This window comes from Solea senegalensis, linkage group LG18 (assembly GCF_019176455.1).
Source record: "Solea senegalensis isolate Sse05_10M linkage group LG18, IFAPA_SoseM_1, whole genome shotgun sequence".
Taxonomy (NCBI): Eukaryota; Metazoa; Chordata; class Actinopteri; order Pleuronectiformes; family Soleidae; genus Solea; species Solea senegalensis.
In genome coordinates, this window is record NC_058041.1 from 12,852,585 (window position 1) to 12,872,421 (window position 19,837).

The 19,837-nt window shown below is 43.1% G+C and overlaps 1 protein-coding gene across 4 annotated transcripts in view; it reads left to right on the forward strand.

Annotated features, from left to right (window-relative positions):
- Positions 1-8,023, forward strand: part of vti1a (vesicle transport through interaction with t-SNAREs 1A) — a 106,178-nt gene extending 98,155 nt beyond the window's left edge. For 2 of the 4 annotated variants that reach the window (XM_044013947.1, XM_044013948.1), the window contains one exon: positions 7,687-7,745. Coding sequence is in view for 2 of the 4 variants with exons in the window: in XM_044013945.1 (XP_043869880.1) it covers positions 7,687-7,780 (94 nt within the window). In the remaining 2 variants the exon portion in view is untranslated. Of the gene's footprint in view, positions 1-7,686 lie in introns of all 4 variants that reach the window. The other 2 variants (XM_044013945.1, XM_044013946.1) reach the window with 1 other exon arrangement.
- The last annotated feature ends 11,814 nt before the right edge of the window (positions 8,024-19,837 follow it).

Consider the following 19,837-nt stretch of genomic DNA (forward strand, 5'->3'; position numbering starts at 1 on the left):
GCCCTAAGTTTGCGTTCTTTTTTTCTAAAGTTGGTGCATTAACCCAATTTGCAACCACACTGCAATGACAAAAGTGTCTTATTCGTTATAGTTTTAATAGACAGCTTTTTTGGCTTTAACCTGTCATTTTGATGTAATGGCAATAGAAAAATAGACACCAAATGTGTTTTACGTTTTCCCAGCTGAGACGGCAGCAGAGACGACTCAATTAAGCACACATAGCTGCATTATTCTGTCTCTAAAATAATGAAGAGAATCGCATTTAATCAGTATCGACTGTGTTTTTGTTCATGACACAACCTAACGCAGGCTCTGAAGAAAGGATGGTGACCAAACAGGATATGGAACGCTTATCTGTTGCCCCTTTAAATATTCAAATTGTTTACTTTTTCTTAATCACTAAAAACTAGAATACAGGAAGACCGGACTGGATGTGGTCAGAGAAATCTGAAATAAAGTTGTGTTCGTCAGCCCTCACTGACAATTATGAATACAGGCTGTTGACGTGCTGCTGTAGACTGTAAACTAGCGAGGTGCCAAGCACATAGGGCAAACATAGGAAAAAAACTATTTTGTGTCACCACACCCCTCTGGCGAAAATGAGAGAAGGAGAAACAGGAGTTGAGGAGGAGAAAAGTAGAAAAGGTGAGAGGAATATAAGCAATGTAAGAACAGAATGTATGTATAAGGGGACAAAAAGTGGACACACAGGAGGAAAGGCAGAGACAGGGAAGAATGAGAAGAGGGGAGGGTTCAGGCAGGGGAATGATCTGTTTGTGTGTGTGTGTGTGTGTAGCACAGAAAGCCACCTGTACATCACACCGGGATGAGGAGAAGCTGCAGCAGCTACCTTAAATTGCTGCTGGCAAAGAAAAAAAAAAAGTTCTTAAAAATTCCAGGCACAGTTGCAGTGTATTCTCTCTTTCTCTTTCTCCTTCACCCACTCTGCCTATTTTCCATTTCCCTCTACATCTCATTTTCTCTCTCCATCCTTCTTCTCACATACTCTTGCATATACACCCTCTCCTCCCACGCCGACTCTCCTCCTACACCTTTCTCCCTCTCTCTGTCCCTTCTCTCTCTTATACTCGCTCCATCTTCCTCTGCCCTCCCTTCCTTCCTCTTTCTATACTTTTCCAGGAAAGAACTGGGTCCCAGTCTAGGCTGCTGCTGGCCAGGGTTGTTAGCCGCCAAATAAAAAATGGATGAGCATTCATCAAGTTGGTGGAAATAGAGGGAATAAAATGGGAGACAGAAGGAGAGGGAGAGAAAAAAATAAGGCTGACATGAAATACCTTGCTCAGACCACGTCCTCCAAATAAAAACCTGTCCATCTTTTATGTCAGTTCTCTTACTTGTGAAAAAAACCCATCATTTGTCGATACAGCACAGGTCAAACAAATGTCTGTGACCTGTTTGGGGATCAATAATCCCAACAAAAAGCTTGCTACATTACCAGATCAATACAGAACTCTTTATCAGCCTCAAAGTGAAAGACTAAAAACAGATTTAAAAACGCAAATCAATGTTTATGACACTATTTTTTTAATTAGTAAAAGATTAATTTTTATACAAGGGTAGCGGAGAGGTTTTATTAAAAAAAAAAATGAACACCATTAATCAATGTATGGGGTGACAGAACGTTGCTTTAAATAGCCAATTAATTTATGTAACCTAATTAGACCTAAATTTACAAGCATTTGGTTATTCCACATGAATTTATGCATAGTGCTAGATTAATGTAACCCAACGATATAATTGTAGTGTGGTGCTGTAGATCTTTATCAATGTTTTGTCAAGCAAGCAAATCATTTGTGAATTGAGGAAATAATTGATAATGAGATAATTATGTTGCAGCGTCAGTGTGACACGCTATTTACCCCCAGTGTTACAAATAACACAGATGTAAACAAACCTTGAACACCAACAGCAAATATCAGCAACCCAAAATGACCATATATAAATGTTCTTTATTAATTAATTAATTCATTCATTCATTCATTCATTCATTCATTACAGTTAACAGCTTTCAATTACAGAGCCACTCCAGCAGGGTGTGTGTCTGCGTGTGTCTTTTAAAGAAGTCATCATTTATCTTGAACACACCCTGGGGGGCAATAGGCAGAACATAGCGTGGTGGGATCAGATCTCTCCAACAAACAGGTCAATTCATTATCTCTACACAGCAACATGAGCCTGATGTGATTGTTCTCGATTGTTCGGCCTCACTCTTCCTTCTTTCATTCACTTGAGTGAAGCGTCGCACGTTTCTCACCTTTCCCCACTTTCCCCACTCAAACTGGATTGATCGCAGGTTCGTCTCCGCCCTCTTTATTTGCCGTGAGTCCAGACCAGTGTGTGTGTGTGTGTGTGTGCGTGCACGCGCACCTCCACAATTAAACATTTATTTGTATTAGTGTGTCATAACAAGTCCATGCATTAGTTAGGACTTTAGCCCCGCCAGTGATCCGCCTTCTTGTCTATCACTCAAACCATTTGTGAACACATTGATCCTTCCCTCCCTCCTTCTCTCCCGCCTCACCTCCTCCCCTCCCTCTCTCCCCCTCCCCTCCCCCCCTCTCCCATGCTGTATATTCCCAGGGTTTGGAGGGAGGAGAGGCAGAATGGCTGAGACAGCCATTGATTTTTGTTTTATTGGTCTACGAGTGAAAAGAAGAGGAATAGGGGAGGACCGGGGAGATGCAACTCCTCTGCTAAGTTTGTTCTTAGAGAAGAGTGTGTGTGTGTGTGTGTGGGTGTGGTGTGTTAAGGTGGGTTGGGCCTAGATGCTTATGTCTGTCAGACTGAGGCTGTTTTGGAGGTAGGTGAGTTATCTGTATGTCTGAGGTTTATATGTGTGTGTGTGTGTGTGTGTGTGTGTGTACATATGAGGCAGTGTATAGTGTATGTGTGCCCACCCTCATGTGTTTTGTGTGGGCACACACACGTGTGTAAAAGGACTGGGAAATCGGGGGCGAGGGCACAGGGGACCTGGACCACACACACATACACACACACACACACACACACACACACACACACACACACACACACACACACACACACACACACACACACACACACCCACACACACACACACACACAGCTGAGGTGTATCCCGGTGCTCATTAGAGCTGGTAATAAGGCTGTGCTGCTGGAAGAGGAGGGAAAAGAGGGAAAGGAAGGAGAGGGAGGGAGGAAGAGGGTGGGAAGGGAGAAAAGGAAAAAAAAATGGGAGATTTTAAATTTTAATAACACTGGTACGATTTTGTAAATCTTTTCTGACAGAAAAGTCCTCATTATTTTCATCTGTCTCCAAGGAGTCTCTCCTCCAGCTCTGCCTCCCCGGATAAACGGACTTCTCTCTCCTTTCCTCACTCTCCCTCTGTTTGTCTCCATCTCTATATTTCTGTTTCTCTGCTCTTCCTCTCTTGTTTTTCACTCTCAGCTGCTTTATTGTCCATTTCTTTCCTTCCTGCATGCTTTATTTTTTGCTTTCTTTTGCACTCACCATTTTGACTCTCTCTCTCTCTCTCTGTCTCTGTCTCGCACATTAATGCTGTATATCAGTGTATTTCCACTGCGCTGCGCGTTGCTGACTGGCTGCATGAGCACCAGGAGCCAATAAAATGACCAGTATAATCTTCTCTGATTGGCTGGCGTCTTATAGTTACAGTTGGTCCGTCTTTATTGTTCATTTTTTCTAGTTTAGGAGGAGGAGGGGGTTGTATGGTAAGGAGCAGTATAAAGGTACTCAGTGTGTGTACAAGTGTGTTTTTGTGGGTCAGCATGTATGTCTGCACCCTTGTACATTGTACGTGTGCTGTGTGCATCACACACACACACACACACATGCAGCCCTCACACCCCCCTCATCTCTATGTCAAGTGTCAAAGCTGGAGGATGGATCCGGTTTGATAAGTTCTGTTCTGTCTGGCCACGTGTCAGGACAGGATCAACCACACGGCAGAGGGAAACCATGTTCTTCACTCTCTTACCTCCCAATTTTGGGGATTTTTTTTTTTTCTGGGGATGGTAGGGCAGATGGAGGGGGGGCCAGGTATTCTATATTTGTGGGGCAGGTTTCATTTCAGCTGCTTCTTTTGACAAGAGTTAAAATAGAAACTGAGTGAGTTCACATTATATAGCTTTTGTGGATACTGAATACAAATGTGTCGATTAAATTGGGATGGAGTGAAATGGCCAAATACGTTATCATACTAAAAACATTAGAAATCGGTCACTATTGATAATTTTCATGATCAAATGTCAGTTAATTAAAGATTGAGTTTAGCCTCTGAGTGAAAGTCGGAAATCAATTAGTTGTAAAATTCTTAATGAACAGATAATGAAATGCATAATTATTTTAACAATATATGTTTAACTTTTGTTAAATTGATATTAAAGAAAATAACACAATATATATTTATTGTTATTGAATTACTGCTGAGTCCTAGATTACAGTCTACAGATGTTGTTCAGAGGATTCTTTACGTGACTCATCTTCTGCATGTTTTTTTTTTTAGGCAACAGTTTTTATGAGTGTCCAAAAAGAAGAAACTAATAAATAACTTTTTTTCAGCTTTGTTTTTGTGACTGGAATAGAAGAGAATCATCTTCCATGGCAGCATGTGATATAACACGAGTCGTGACTGTGCAGCCTCCTCACCTCTGTGGTGGTTAAAGGTTAATAGGGTTAATCATTAATCATCACTCTCTCCTCATCAAGCTGTCAGACTGTGGCTTTTTTACAGTGTCATAGACACTATATTTTTAAATGGATTTTTGCAGTGCACTAATGAATTATGACCAAAACTCCCTCCTCTAACTCCTCCCAGTCTGTCTTTCTGTGTGTGTGTGTGTGTGTGTGTGTGCGAGCGTGCCCGTGTGTGAGTTTGGGTCTCCTGGTCAAAGGTGGTTCATAAACTTCACAGGATCTTGTAGTTTGACTTGAATTATTACAAGCATAAGAAAAAAGATGTGTGAGCTTGTGGTTATTGGCTCACGCTTGACACTTTTGTTTCTTACAGTGAATTAAATCGCACAGCTGGTGAAGTGAGAGGCGTACTTAAAGTCTGAGTTGTGGCGAGATTGAATTTAGCCTTAATTTATTTAGCAGAATTTAGTTGTTTTGGCAGCTCCGAGTTTCTGACTGGGCAGTGCTAAATTTGTACTGAGTTCCTGTTTGAACGCTCACGTCGCCACAAATAGGATGAACTTCTTTACATTACTCTTCAGGACATGCTGAGTTTGGACTGTGAAGTGAAATATGAAATGTGTGTCCCCAGAGGAAAAGGTTCTTAAACTGCCCGACTGTCATGCTTTGAACATTTCAGTGTTTGAAGTGATTCAGTGTTGTTTGCTACCAAATCAGATTCTTGTTTTATAAATGTTTTTTTTTACTCTCTCTCTCTCTCTCTCTCTCTCTCTCAGCCCAGCCTCTTATCCACAAGGATAAACTAACTTCCTGTTCATTTCTTTCCACCCACAGGCCTCCAGTCTCCCTCCCCACTTTACCCCAGCTGAAAAATTAACAAACAACACAAAGCGATCTGGATTCTCCCCCAACACACACACACACACACACAAGCACCTCCTCTGGGTATTTGGCTGGGATAAATAATCATTCTAAATAATGAATGTCAATTAATAGGGGGAGATGCGGCCTTGCTAAGCATGCTCTGATTACCGTAGCAGTGGGATCTCCTCCCCAGCTGGCCTCAGCCAATCATTTAACCCTCATCCAAACACCAGGATGAGGCCAGCCATAATATCACTTCAACTCTTAACATAACATGTAGACAAATGGATTTTTGGATGCCTGTTTATGTTTAGGCATTAAGTTGTTATGATTACAGAAAATGTGTCTTTTTTTCCAGAAATCAATCCATGCCATATTATAAATTATATGATTTTCATGATTCATTTCCTCAATTAATTTGATCTCTAAAATGTCAGAAACTAGTGGAAAATGTTAGCAACCAAAAATATCCAGTTTGGAATCAGAAAATTTTTTTAAATCAGAGAAATTGTGTATGTTTAAGAAACACTAATCCAATTCATAGATTATTAGAACAGCTGGCAAATTTTGTCATTGATTAGTTGGTTGGTAATATTGATCAGGTATGTGTGACACCATTGACATAAACTGATAAACAGCAGTGGGTATAAATATCTGTTGCTTTGTGTGTGGCTGCAGAGTCCTTTGTACAAAGTAGATAATCTCTTCAAGAAGCATACACATAGGAAATTGAACGATGAAAGCATAACAGTAACTCAAACAAGCAAACACCTACGCTGTGTTAGGCCCTGTGATGGACTGATGACCTGTCCAGGGTGTTCCCCGCCTTTCGCCCTATGTCAGCTGAGATTGTCTCCAGCCCTCATGTGGAGGATAAAGTGGTAGACAATGAATGAATGAAGGAATGAATGAATGTGCTGTGTTACGTGTAGTCATACTTTCTTCCATGAGCTTTAAACTCAATGGTGAGTTGATGCTGCTGCAGGTGTGAGCTGGCGGCCTGGACGAGGTTGTGAGCTTTGACTGCTGTGTCCAACTCAGACTCAGGCTTTAGAGGGTAGCAGGGTGACTGAGCAACCAGTCTGCTCCCCACCGTGGTGATAAATGGCCACAGCATGGGCTATTCATCTCCTGCTTAGAGAGGTGGACAGTGCCCCCCTCCTCGGCCTCTCCTCCACATGTCAGCAAATGTGATAATTCTCTCATTTGTCAGGAGCAGCGGAGGGTTCGAGGGTTTCTGTGTGTTTGTGTGTGTGTTTAACGACACAAACTCAGGAGAATTCTGCGATCTGTAACTCTCAAGCACAACGAGCACCAGCTCTCCCTTTTTCCAGCTTTGTGTTTTTTTGGTTCAAAAGCCCCCTCTTGTCAAGTTTACTTAGGTCACAGTGGGAAAATTTAAATGTGCAAAAGAGTGAGTCGTTTTATGGCAAATTCCATCAGTAATTCAGTGATTTTACTACCTCCAGGAAACTACTGAGCCACTTTTTCCACTTTATTGTGCAAATAAAAATTTAGAGCCTTTCTGCAGTGCATGGGTGAGTGCAAGCGTGTGTGTGTGTGAGTGTGTGTCATACTTGTTTGTAAATGTTTTGCACTGTTTCACATGTACATATGTGTTTGCATGAGATTTTACTGCTACTGCCTCAAGTACAAATGGTCTGAAATAATTTGTATGACTTTTTAGTCTTACTTCGCACAAACACCGCAATTTTGTGTGTGTGTGTGTGTACTCCTATGGATCTTTTCTGGCATAAACACGGACCCTGTCAAGACCTGATTTCTTAGGTTAACTGGTTAAGTTTAGGGTAGGGATAACCGTTTGTTTAGGCTGTGCAAATGAATGGAAGTCAATACAATGTCCCAAGTAGAATAGGTGCACAACTCTATGTGTGTGTGTGCGTATGTGTGCCTGCCTTTAGCACTCCCATGCCAGTGATTGTGCACCAGTAAATACCATGCATTCAGACCTCATGGTAGCTATTAAACATGATAAACCTCCAGTTGATGGCCAGTCATTTAGTTTGCACATAAACATGTGACTGTTTAATGTGTTGGGCTTTTTTTTTTCTGTAGACACAATATGACGTCTGTGAACTCTGCCTAATGCGTGTCTATCCATCTTTCTTCCTGTCTGCCTCTCTTTCTCTCTGTCCTTTCTGCAGGATCATCCAGAATCGGATCCTGGTCTTCGTCCTTGGAGCCATTATTCTTCTCACCATCATCCTGGCCATCTATTTCAATCTGCGGGGCCACTGATCTCCCCTTTACGCACACACACACCCACATGTAAACCCCCCTTCCTGGTACAAATACAAACACACACACACATGCGTGATTAATAGCGACAAAAGCGTTGTTCTGCTGTAATTAGGACAAATGGTCCCCATGAATCACTGTTTCCAACGCCTGACAGGGAGCTTTTTCCACATCTTTCTCCTTTCCCGTCTGCTGTCTCCTCCTCTTTCTTTCCCTCGCTACCTTTTTTCCTCCACTTTGCACTTCCCCTTCTCTTATTTCTTTTTTTCCCCTCTCCTCTTCAGCTGTGTCCTCCTCCTCTCTGTCAGGCTGTCCTTTACATCTCCAGAGATGAGAAGGGGGGGGAGAAGTTTTTATGATAGTTAATATGTTTCATGGCGTCTTTCTCAGTGTGGTTCTGCAGCTCATCCTGTCCTGAAGTGTACGAGGCCCGGGGAGTTTCTGTAACTAGAAGCAGATTGAGATATGTAGATGTTTTTTTTTTGTGTGTGTGTGTGTGATAGAGGTGAGTCAAGTGTTATTTAGGGCGCATGTGTGCATGCACGAGAGACAGAGTGGTCCAGGAGGGTCGCACATATGTACAGTATCTATGTTTGCGCATGTGCGCAAGTGACAGTCGTGGCTTTTTATTAGTTATTAACCCCAAGAGTGGACACACACATACACTGCTGTGTGTCTGAGCGTCTGTCACTAAATGATTCAGCTGTTCTTCATGTAGCAGCACAGAGGACAGTGCCTTTAGAGAAGATATGCTGTTCACACTTCTCCATCAAAAAGCTCAGCTGAGCCCAAAATAGACACACAGTGCTGCTTTGACAAGAGATGATGCACATGAAGAAGTTGAGGTCAGTTCAGTCAATCAAGTTAAAAGCACATATCTGTTTATGTTGAACTATTGCTTTCAAGAACAAATGTATAAAACATTTCATGAGAATTTGCAGATTGAAGAAGAATAATTCTTTTCGTAGGTTTTAATACAAAAGCAAAACTGGCCCCAATCTTATAGAGACTTATAATAAAGAGAAAGATTTGTTCATGCATTATAATCACCTTTAATATCCACACTTAGTAAAACTCCCCTGCACCTCTGAAATCATCCCGGATCTTTTATCATAAATGCTCATACTGTATGTACTAACATTTAAATGTACACCATGTGTTGTGTTTTTGCTGTCAGTACCAGTGATTCTGTTACTATTTATTTATAAATGAAATTTACAATTAAAGTCTGTGCTACAACTGCATACTTTATAAAGTTAATAGGCATTCAGAATTAACATTAATCGCATTTTTCTTTTCATGATTTTGGGTGTTCAGTGACTGCACACCAGGACCAACAGAGATGTTTTGGTTTTTAGTTTTGTGTCTTGAAGTTTTTATTTTTCTCATGTTCTTATAAATGGATCTAACATGTTGCTTTTTGTCTATATTTTCCTTGTCAAGTTCTGAAGATTGTGTTGCAGTTTTTGTGTCTTCTGTTTATCTGCTTACCCACTGATGATGTGATACATTTGCAGGTGTTTGAAAAAAGAAAAAAAAAAACACGTGCAAGGCTTAACTGCTGTTTAATTCTTCAGGGGAAAGCCATTCTTTCAGGGGGGGCTTGGAAAAAAGTAAAGAGCATATTCGGAGAATTTCTGGAGTTGAGACATATAAAGGTAATGACATGCACACTACACACACACACACACACACACACACTAGAGAGTATTTGAGTGTGCATGTTTCTTCTTTGGTCATGATGGCGGGTCCCAGCGAGTACATTTACTATTCTGTTTCAGGCTGCATCTTCATTTTCGACGATGTGACGGCGTCTTAGGGTGGTAAGGGTCCCGCCACTGACACCGCCCCCCCCGACACACATACATATACACAAGCACACATGCACACACATTCCCACCCTCCTGACCACCATTTCACAGGCCCTCACCAGCCGCAGCGCCACAGCCTGCTTCAAAGCGTCAAATTAATGGCCAACAAAATAGTGTGCCTCTGACCGTCCCATGCGGGGCCGACCCACCAAGTGTTATCATTAAAGTCAAGGAATGATGAAAAAAGGAAGGAAGAAAAAAAGAAAGGAAAGGGAAGGATGGGAACAAGGAAGCATGGAGGTGGGGGGTGAAATCCCTGGCAGTTTGACAAACCTCATCTGGTAATGACCCTCAGTGATTGTGTTTTTTTTTTTTCATCCCTGTGTGTGTGCGTGTGTCTGCAAACCACCTATGTGCCGATGTGCTCTCGTCTCATCCTCCCTCTTTCCCCCCTCCCCTTTCTCTCTACCTCTCCTGCCACCTTTCCTCCTCCTCCCTGTCCTCCTCTCCCTCCCTCCTCTCCCAGCCTGTCAGATGAGCGGAGCGGTAGGTAGCGAGCGAGCGGTGGAAAGCAGCGTGGCGGCGGCTTCTATTTGAAGTTGTAATGGTGTCAAAAAGTCAGGGCTGACTGACAGACGTCAGTCCCACAGGGCCTCATTAAAAACAGACCCACTTGACAAGGAAATAATTGAGCGCCGGCGACAACTCAGGGGCCCCTCCGCGTTTTTCGATGTTTTTATTTTCTTTTCATTATTAGCACTGAGCTATTATGTTCATTAACAAATGGCATTAAAACAAGTTTTTAAAAGCGGGTAAAAAGAGGGAGGGGCGAAGAAAAAAAGACAGGATGCATGGAGGTGGAGAAATAACGATTTGTTTAGAGCCCCCGTCCTGTTTTATTATTTAAACAGGAGCACTGTCATGTGATACCTTTGCAGACAGAGGCTATCATCTGCCTCTCCTCCCTTTTTTTCCCCTCTTCTTTTCCCCCCATTTCACCCATCCTTTACCCCCCATTCCTGGCTTTTATCTTTCCCCTTCTCTGTCCATTTCTCTTTCTCCCCTCACTCAATCCCTTTCTTTCTCTCCCTCTGAGCAGCGGCTGTCGTTGGAATATGAACTAGATTATTCATCAATGCCCCCTCCGCCCCTCCACTCCCATTTGCTGATTTGGTTTTCGATGTGCGTCTCGCCGCAGAAGGCTCAGGATGAAAACTTGTCAAAAATAGGTTATATCTTATTCCAAAGGGCAACAATAGCAGCAGGTACAGACACCTTTAATATTTAATTTAGACTGGTGTTAACCCTCCTTAAGTGACTGAAGCTGTGTCTTCCATGCAGACACCAGGAGAGAAACACTGGGGGAAGTCGAGCAAGAGAGAGAGAGAGGAGCAATTAATTATTTGATGTCTGAAAAGTGATTTTGAAGCTCCTCCTGCCTCCTCCTGTTTGCCACAGAATGGATCGAGTCTTTGGGTGTCCCTGTTCATTTTCTACACCAACCACGTCCTCCGCCTTTCTGTCCTGAGAGAACCGTAATGTTTCCACTCGAATCACGTTAGATTCTGTCTCAGCTGAGCCTCACTTGATACAGTTAAGATAACATGAATGATCATATAGTGCTGGATTTGGTCTCTTATTTCATCAGCAAATCTTGCCACACAAATCATCTTTTTACACTGCTAACTTGCATCATCCCCTGTGCCCACCTCCTGTTCTCCCTGCTCCTTTCTCGAAGGTTTACTTGAAAAGTGAGAAGGGAAAAAAAAAAAAACAAAGGTTCCTCAACAAGGAACCTCTGTGATGCAACACCACTACAAAAAGCCGCATGTTTGTCAGGCGTTTAGGACGACAAGGGATTGTGACAAGCGTTGTTGGAGCTGTGTGTCTCCCCGGCAAAGGGCGGGCCTTAAACGGGATAAACGGCTCCAGCAGTGGGATCACGCCAGGAGGGTGGGCACTTCATCTCCAGGAGTGTCCATGATGCTGCTGCCATCCCCCACCACCGTCACCACCAGCGCCGTCACGTACGTGCACACATACATTTGCACACATATTTAATGAGGCCCTTCAACAGCATCTACCCAAGAAAAACTCACTATGGCACTGTTTGAGAACTACAGTGAATCTTCTACTGTTTGATTCATTCGACTCAGACATACACATGCACCAGTGTATCGCTGTTATAAGAGGAGCCATGTCCTCCTTTCGTACAAACCACCAGTCTTAGTAGCAGAATGGCTTGCTTTCTCTCCTCAGACTTTTATCTGTTTTTTCTTTAGCGCCCGCCAGTGCCGTCGACCATTTCATTGGTGTTTGTGCTCACGAAGACGGGACAATGCCCTCCATTATTTGAGGAAGTCGCGGGTGCTGCGGCCACACACGCATGGATGTGTGTGTTTGTACGTGTGTGCAGGAAGTCTCCTGTCCTCTCGGTGGTTGAGGCGCAGCTGGAACCCTTGGTGTCAGAGGTCACGTTGAATTGTCTGTATGAATACGAGTTGTTTGTCTTCATCTGTAATGACCGCTATGACTCATTTTCCTGTTCAACCAGGTTGCGGGTTTCGACCGAACAGACTCTGAGCTGCTCCTGAAACGATAAAGATGTAAGTGTCGGTGTTGTTTAACGTCTAACGTGAACATGCTGTGTCATATCTGGCCGTGCCTACCTCTGACAGTGTAGTCACACACGTGTTGAGACAACTGATAGAGGTGTCTGACTCCTCAGGAGTTAGCTGTGAGCTAACGCTGTCTGACTTGTTTTGTGCTAATACTTCCACAAGGCCTGGGTCATTCTTTCTGTGTCTGCATGTCTGTAGAGGTTCTTTGGCTCCGTCTGACAGATTTCAACATCTGCAGACAAACACGAGCACACCTACAGCTTTGAGTCGGCGCCGACTGCACTTGCCTCCTGAAGCACACTCTCTATTTCAGTTGGTGGTGCCCTCTTATTTTGGTCCAAAGAAACAATAAATAAAACTTTGGACACTTGAAGCTTGAAGTTTGATGAGTTGGTCAGCTGTTACCCACACACATATTCAACACAGCGCTCAATCGAAACAAGGACGGAGTGAGAAATTGCTGCTACAGGAATGGAATGTGAGATTTGGTATGCGTGTGTGGAACACTAGACTGAAGCGTATCATTGTCGAGTATGAATGGAACCAAGGGCATGTGTGCACATGTGCAGTCGCAAAGTGGACACAGAACGTGGAAAGTATGGCCCGGGCCATAAAGCGGACAATAGCATCATGAAAAGCAGGATCCAAGCCAGACCGAGCCAGGCTAAACCACAAGCACAAACCCCCTCCTCCCCTCTTCCTCCCCTCTTCCTCCCCTCCTCTCCTTCCCCGTCTTACCTTCCCCGTGTCTCCCTGTAGAGCACCGCCTCAGCCTTTGAACTCAAATTAACACTTTATCACTACAAAGACATTCAGATGTAACCAGCAGTGTCATTAGCAGCATAATGAAGAGATGAAGAAATTGAGCTGTTTTTTTGTTGCACAGGCTTCTTTTTTATTTTCATTCATTTTGAAAGTATGTATGTTATGATTTTTACTTTCAATTTAATTCCTCAGTGTGTTTCCCTGTATGCAAATGAATCTCCAGTTTTGGTGAGTAAGTCTTTTTTGTCGTTGTTTTAAACCGCTGTCCATTTAAAAAATTTGGCAGAGAATAGAAAGAGTTGAGCAGGAGTGAGCACAGGTTGCCTGCGAGGCATTTAGTGTCCAGGACGTTCAGAGGGAGGCGGGTTTAAAGTCAGGCTCGACCCCTGTACAGTAATTTACTTTGCATGCGGTGTCTTAGCAGACACGATTCTAAATTTCCAACTGGGAGGCATCAGTGGAGGAATCACTGTCTTCAAAAGACGGCCTGCCAGTCACGCTCCTCTCGTAGCCGGAGATCTGAGCGCACGGTGATAACCCACGACATCTTTCTGGAAAAACGGGGAGTCGATCAGCTTTGATGGAGCACATCCGCCATGACAGGCTACTGAAGAGCTCGTTAATGAAGTGGGGCTCAGTTAGCATGACAGCACGCAGGAGAGACGTGGTGAAGTGGGGGATGGATGGCCGGATGGATGGATGGTGAAGGTGGATGGATGTCTGTTTGCTCTGAAGCTGCTTTACCTCAGGTGGATGGATGAATACCTGAGAAAGAGCGACATGGAAATGCATGTTTGCGTTGTCTGCATTGGATCCAACGCCCCATTCCTAGCAAAACCTCTACCTCAGATGTTTGGTGGCAATTAAACATTCATGAGCAGGCGTCCAGTCCCGCTGCCATTTTTCTCCACATTGGCCAGGAAGTGGAATTGGATTTTTATGTGGGGGGTCTATAGTGACGGTTGGTGCATGAGGTCAATTGAATGACTCCAAAGGTTACAGGCCCTGTATGATGTTCCCCTCGTATCCCTCTGCCTCTGGGAAAGTAGTGAAGCACTCACTGTGAACAATACAGTCAAGAACCACAGTTACCTGTCTCATTAAAAGAAAGCCTCTATATTCTATGCATTTCACTTGAAACACTGTTGATACATTTCACTCCTCACGTATTTCACTCAAGCTCCTAATTATGAACTAAATTTCCTGTGCACTTTGGTCTTCACTGCACATTCAGCCCGGCGAGCGAGAAACTGCATCTCTCAAAAACGAACAGGCTCAACTGTACACACACACACACGCACTTAGACTTATACACACACACACACACACAAAATACACACATCTCTATTGAGACATATGGATATGGCAACAAATACACAACTTTTTGTTCATCTCAAGGACTTGTGAGGGCCCCAGTGAACTGAGAGGCCATATTGATTTTCCCTCTTTTCATGCTGTGACTCTGGGATTACCCATTTTCTCATTCATTTTTAAAGACAACTCGTGAGAGTCTTCCTTCCTCTTTTCTCTGCGTTTTTTTTTTCCACACCCACAATACAATCACACTTACACACACACACACACACACCTTAACACAACCACTTGTACAATCCCCCACCCTTTTTTTACACAGCCAAGTCCCTCCTTGACCCTGAAAATTGTAATTCAACCATAGATTACAGCTGCTGAATATTAGGTCTTACAAATGTACTTAAATAAAATATGTTGAAATCGTCCAATCCCACAGGCCATGGCAGAAATTCTAATCAGGTGAGAGAGAGGGGAAGGAGTCAGCAGGGGGATTATGGGTAAAGAAAATTGGCTGGATCTGCCAGGCAAGAGTGAAGAGCTGACATAGAGGTGGGATTGATTCAAAATCATAGCAATCATATACTGCTGCGTCATGAGGCAGGATGGAAGATGTTTAAAGCCTTCTGTGCTCTCTCTCTCAGTGAGTTATTTTTAGGCTTGTTTTTGATTCACAATTTCCAAAAAGAATCCAAACATCATCCATGAATGTGCATGCAACACAAATGTGTGGCTGTCATAACAAAGGTATTTTTTTTATTGTTGAAAAACATAATTTAAAGTAATTTATGCCATACTGTTATCCATAATTAGCACCAAATCTCTCTAAAGGTCTTCAGTGTTGGCAGCCTCTCGTATCCTGCAGTGACAACCAAACTATTTGCAAAATAATTGCGTCTCCGGGTGCTCATGTGCTCATTTTATGCTAAACAGGCCAACAACACTTTTGGCCTATAGGCCATCCTTTGACTGGTGTAGGAGGGGGGTCAAAACATAATAATTACCCTGTTGGCATACTTGTTAAAATTAACCACAAAGGTTGACCCAACTGAGGATGGAATTTAGGACAATGCTCCTTTACGTTATTTGATTTTGTTTAATTCACCAACAGAGAGGACAGTGAAATATTTCCATCTTGAAACACTGCTACAAATAAATGAAAGATTGACGTTGACGTGCACCAAAATAAATATTCCTTTACGTGACATTGATGTTGTCAGGAAATCATAAACTTGCCGAGAACACAAACATGTCGTTAATGTTCAGAGAACTTTTCACGCCTCCTTTCTTTATCGCTCCTTCCACCAAGCAGCTCGGACTCAGCCACTTGTGAAACGGCCGGACAGTCCAGAGAGTGGTGATTGATAGCGCTTCAATCCCTCAGTGCTTCTCCAGACAAGGAGATGCTCCATTACACTCTGGGATCAAAATGCTGAATCCACTCACTCCCCTCCAGAGACAGAGAGGGAAAAAAACTGTCCAGAGACCTTCAGGAGGCGAATTCTGCACACTGCCCAGCAGTTTGCTTCTCATGACTTTGGCCGCACAGAATCAGAACTTTCCCTGAATTTTTTTCGTTTTTGTTCTTATAAGTCCCCTTAAACAACTCTAAACGTTGGACCCAACGCACACCGTGTGCATGGCGCAAATTCGCGCCATCAACACTCAATGCGCACACTGTGTGCGTGGGTCCAGATTTTGGAATCACCCGCGAAGATCACGTGAGGTGCGCATGGACAATGGTAGGTGGTTTATTAAGCCCCGCTCACCAAGCAGAAAAAACATTTCGACAACAGAAGAAGGGTTGGAATGTGTCCTATTCCCTGCATCCAGACTTGTACCGCCACCTGATGGTGAAGTGAGAGACTACAGGACCCTGACGCGTGAGTATACGAGGCTCCACGATATGCGACGTGCACTTTGGTGTCTGTGACATGTGCACAGAAGTATACCAGGGCCTTAAGAGTTGGGGCTATGTCATCACTGTTTTGCCAACTCTGGGTATTGTATACTCAGGCCACATGGCGGCATAGTGGCTAGCACTGTTGCCTTGCAGCAAAAAGACCCAGTTTTGGGAATGTGAGAGTGAATGGTTGTTTGTCTCTGTATGTTGACCCTGCATTGGACTGGTGACCTGTCCAGGGTGTCCCCCTTTGTCAGCTGGAATTGGCTCTAGTAACCAGCAATCCTCACGTGGAGGATAAAGCAGTAGACAATTAATGAATTAATGAATATTGTACACTTTGTATGCAATTTTAGTTTGAGCTTTAACATGATTCCAGCATGTAATATGATTCGATTGGCTGATTGTTGCGCTGTCCCCTTTTTTTCACTTTGGACACGTTTTCCAAAAATAGCGTTTTATGGCTCCACGTGGATAAGAAGCCGATACAATACAAAACTTCTTCAGATTCTCCCGAGAACTCGTTCTCGTGTGTATGGGCCTGTAGTGTTTTGTCTTCAGCTTCCTTCATTCTACCGTGTCTACACAGGTTGCAACTCAACAACAAAGCATGCTGGTCCCTCTTCATTGTCGCTAAAACAACTGTAAACAGAGTTAGAGGCAGAAGATGAACACTTCCTCGTGTGTCAAGCAAAGAGCTGACACTTCCAACCGAAGTAGACAAGAGGTAAACATGTCCAAACTGAGCAAACCACACGTTTTATTTAGATATTTGGATGCAAAAAAAAAGACAGACAGCTATCTGTTTAATTTATGACCCCTGCACATATTTGGTACAGTGATATAAATGCAGTGTCTAAAAATAGGCATACAGGCTAAATACCCTCACCATGTTCTTTAACAGGAACACCGTGTTAATCCTCAGTTCAAAATGTCCTGGTCCACACTGATGCTATTGCATCACATCTTTTCCACAGATCTGTTCAGGGTCCACTCTCTCTGCCTGTGGTCCAGCTGGGGTTTGCTGTGGGGTTTGCATAAGTGCTGTGAATAATGCTGCACTGGAGCTGCTTCATGTGTTGCTTGACTGCTTAGTGGATCTGTTGCTTTCGCTTTGGTTGTGCGCCATGTGGCAGGAGCAAGTGGGAACTGCTTGTGATGTCATACGCAAGGGTTTGGTTACAAGATGGGTAAGGACACTTCTGGGGCATGTTAGGTAGTGCAGGCCAGAGAGAAAGGAGAAGGTAAAATTATTTGTCTGTGTCCTTAAGTTATTGACTGACACCCCTAAAAACTCACTGCTACACAAGCTACACAAGCTACACAAGCTACACAAGCTACACAAGCTACACAAGCTACACAAGCTGCTAACTGACAGCACAGGCCCAAGCATTCATAGAGATTTAGAAATGTCCTTGCTAAATGTTGGAGATTAATGCATGTGTTCAGGACTTTTAAGTCTTTTTAACTGATCTACAATTCAACATTGTTCAGTTTGATTCTTGTGTCGGACGTCACGCTCATGAGAGTCCTCTAGTGATGACAGTCTGACCAATCAGTGTCTGGCAGTCTGTTGATGTCACATTTTAGTATCGGCTCAGCTCGCTTGGAAACTCGCCAGAGCAGGTACCAAAAAAAGCACCAGCTATCACTAATGCTCGTTGAGTGTAGTCTAGTTGAGTAGTGGTTGAACTATATAATGGTGTTTCAAGGGTGTCCCTAAAATCTCCATTAAAAAGCCAAGTTGGTCTTCTTCACTTTACCCAAACGTCTACAACAGAGGTCTCAAACTTGCAGCCCCCCTAATCAACCTTGAAATGTCTGGATTTAATATTTATGTAATGTATTTATTACATAAATGTATTTAGAATGTATTTATTTTTTGCTCTTTCAGCTTCTCCCTCCTTACGGGCTGCCACAGTGGATGATCCACAGAGTAGATCTGGCATCTTTACGCTGGTTGCTTTTCCTGACACAGCCCTACCATTTATCCAGGCTTGGGACAAGGAGTACAAGTGGGTGATATGCGCCCCCTCTGTGGCTGGAGGTCAATTTAGAGTGTCCAATTAACAATGAACAATGAGGATTGGGTACCTTACTTTGGCAGGGACTTGGCCCGGCAACCCCATTTGAATACAAGCCAAGTTCCCGTTCTGCTGTGGGCTGCCTCTGTTTTTGATTGAAATGCTTTTATTTTGAAGCTTTTATTTTATTTTTCTGTGAAATATTTTTTTCCTATTGACTGGCCCCCTCTGACCGCAGTAGACTCTCAGTGGCCCTTAAGTCATGTGCACTTGAGGCCCCTGCTCTACACGTACGTTGACACCCTGCGCTTACACATGAGCACACAGAACAGAGGGGTAGGACTAAGACACTGTGGCTGTATTCAGCTGTACAGTTGTGATGAAGCTGTGTTTGTGACACCTGATGTGGTCGTCTATTGTCACCACGTCCTCCATCAACACCAACCTTTATCTGATCTCAAATGTGTTACTCGCATTAAAACACTTTTTTTCCTTATGTTTACCAGTGTTCTCTTTGAATACCTGCGTCTATTAAAAGCCGACCAAATATTTGATATTGATATATTTCATTTTTTATGAGGACATTTGTGTCATTGACCAATATTGTGAAAGTCTGACTGCATGAGAATATTTAATTTAGATTTTGATTGCTGAATACACCTGCTTTTTTTCTAAGTTGATCGAAACAAGAAGAATTGTTTTCAAGAATCTGTTATCTCTGATGTTTCATCAAGGACTATGGCACGGTGGGGGGTTGTACAAGGGGTAGGAGGGTTATTCTACCTAGTGAGGACACAATAGCAGCAGTTGTGCTCTGGTTAGTGCAGAAGCATTAAATATTTTTGGAAATAAACAGAAATTTATTTCATTGAACAAAAGGAAAATCTCCTTCATAACTTGAATAAGGTACACCGTGTATTCAACCCAGCCACTGTTTGTGCCTATTGAAATCATATTTTATCTTCTTGTACACTGAGCTGATGGCAGCAGTTGAAGGACATGCCATTTGGAAAGGGAATGATCTTACAGTTGTATACATCTAGGGCCTTTTCAATGGATGCTCAGAATAACACTGCTCATTCACAGAGAAAATACTTTTTCAAGTGGGGGTCTTTCTTCAGACGGGGACAATGGGACCGATAAGTAAGTAAAAGCAGAAGATGGTGTAACTAAGAACTTAATATTGTGAGTATCTTTCATTCCATAAAGAACACAGGATCGGTGTGTGGGGGGGGGGGTCGGGGCACAGTGGCAGGAGCACTCATGCCCACTTGCATGTAATAGCGTGGCCTTGGGTTCCCATTGGTGCAGAGTGGACGTCTGCACAATGGGTCCCTTTGAGGTTACAGATGAAAAATGTTTCACTCAGATGAAATGGAGCAATTTGTAATTATATTGCAATGTTAAAAATCGAAGAACTGCGAAGCTGTTTCGCAGCCATAAATGTTGAATAGACATGTTGCCATAATATAGCATCATTACTTTTTTAAAACAGTTTATGACACACTGTTTGCTTGTTTTAGTTTTTTGTCATTATTCATTAAAGCCTGCTCCAAACGAGGGTTTTTTCAAATCTGACTTGAGTTTATAAAACATGGGAGACCACAGACACAACAGACTTTGTC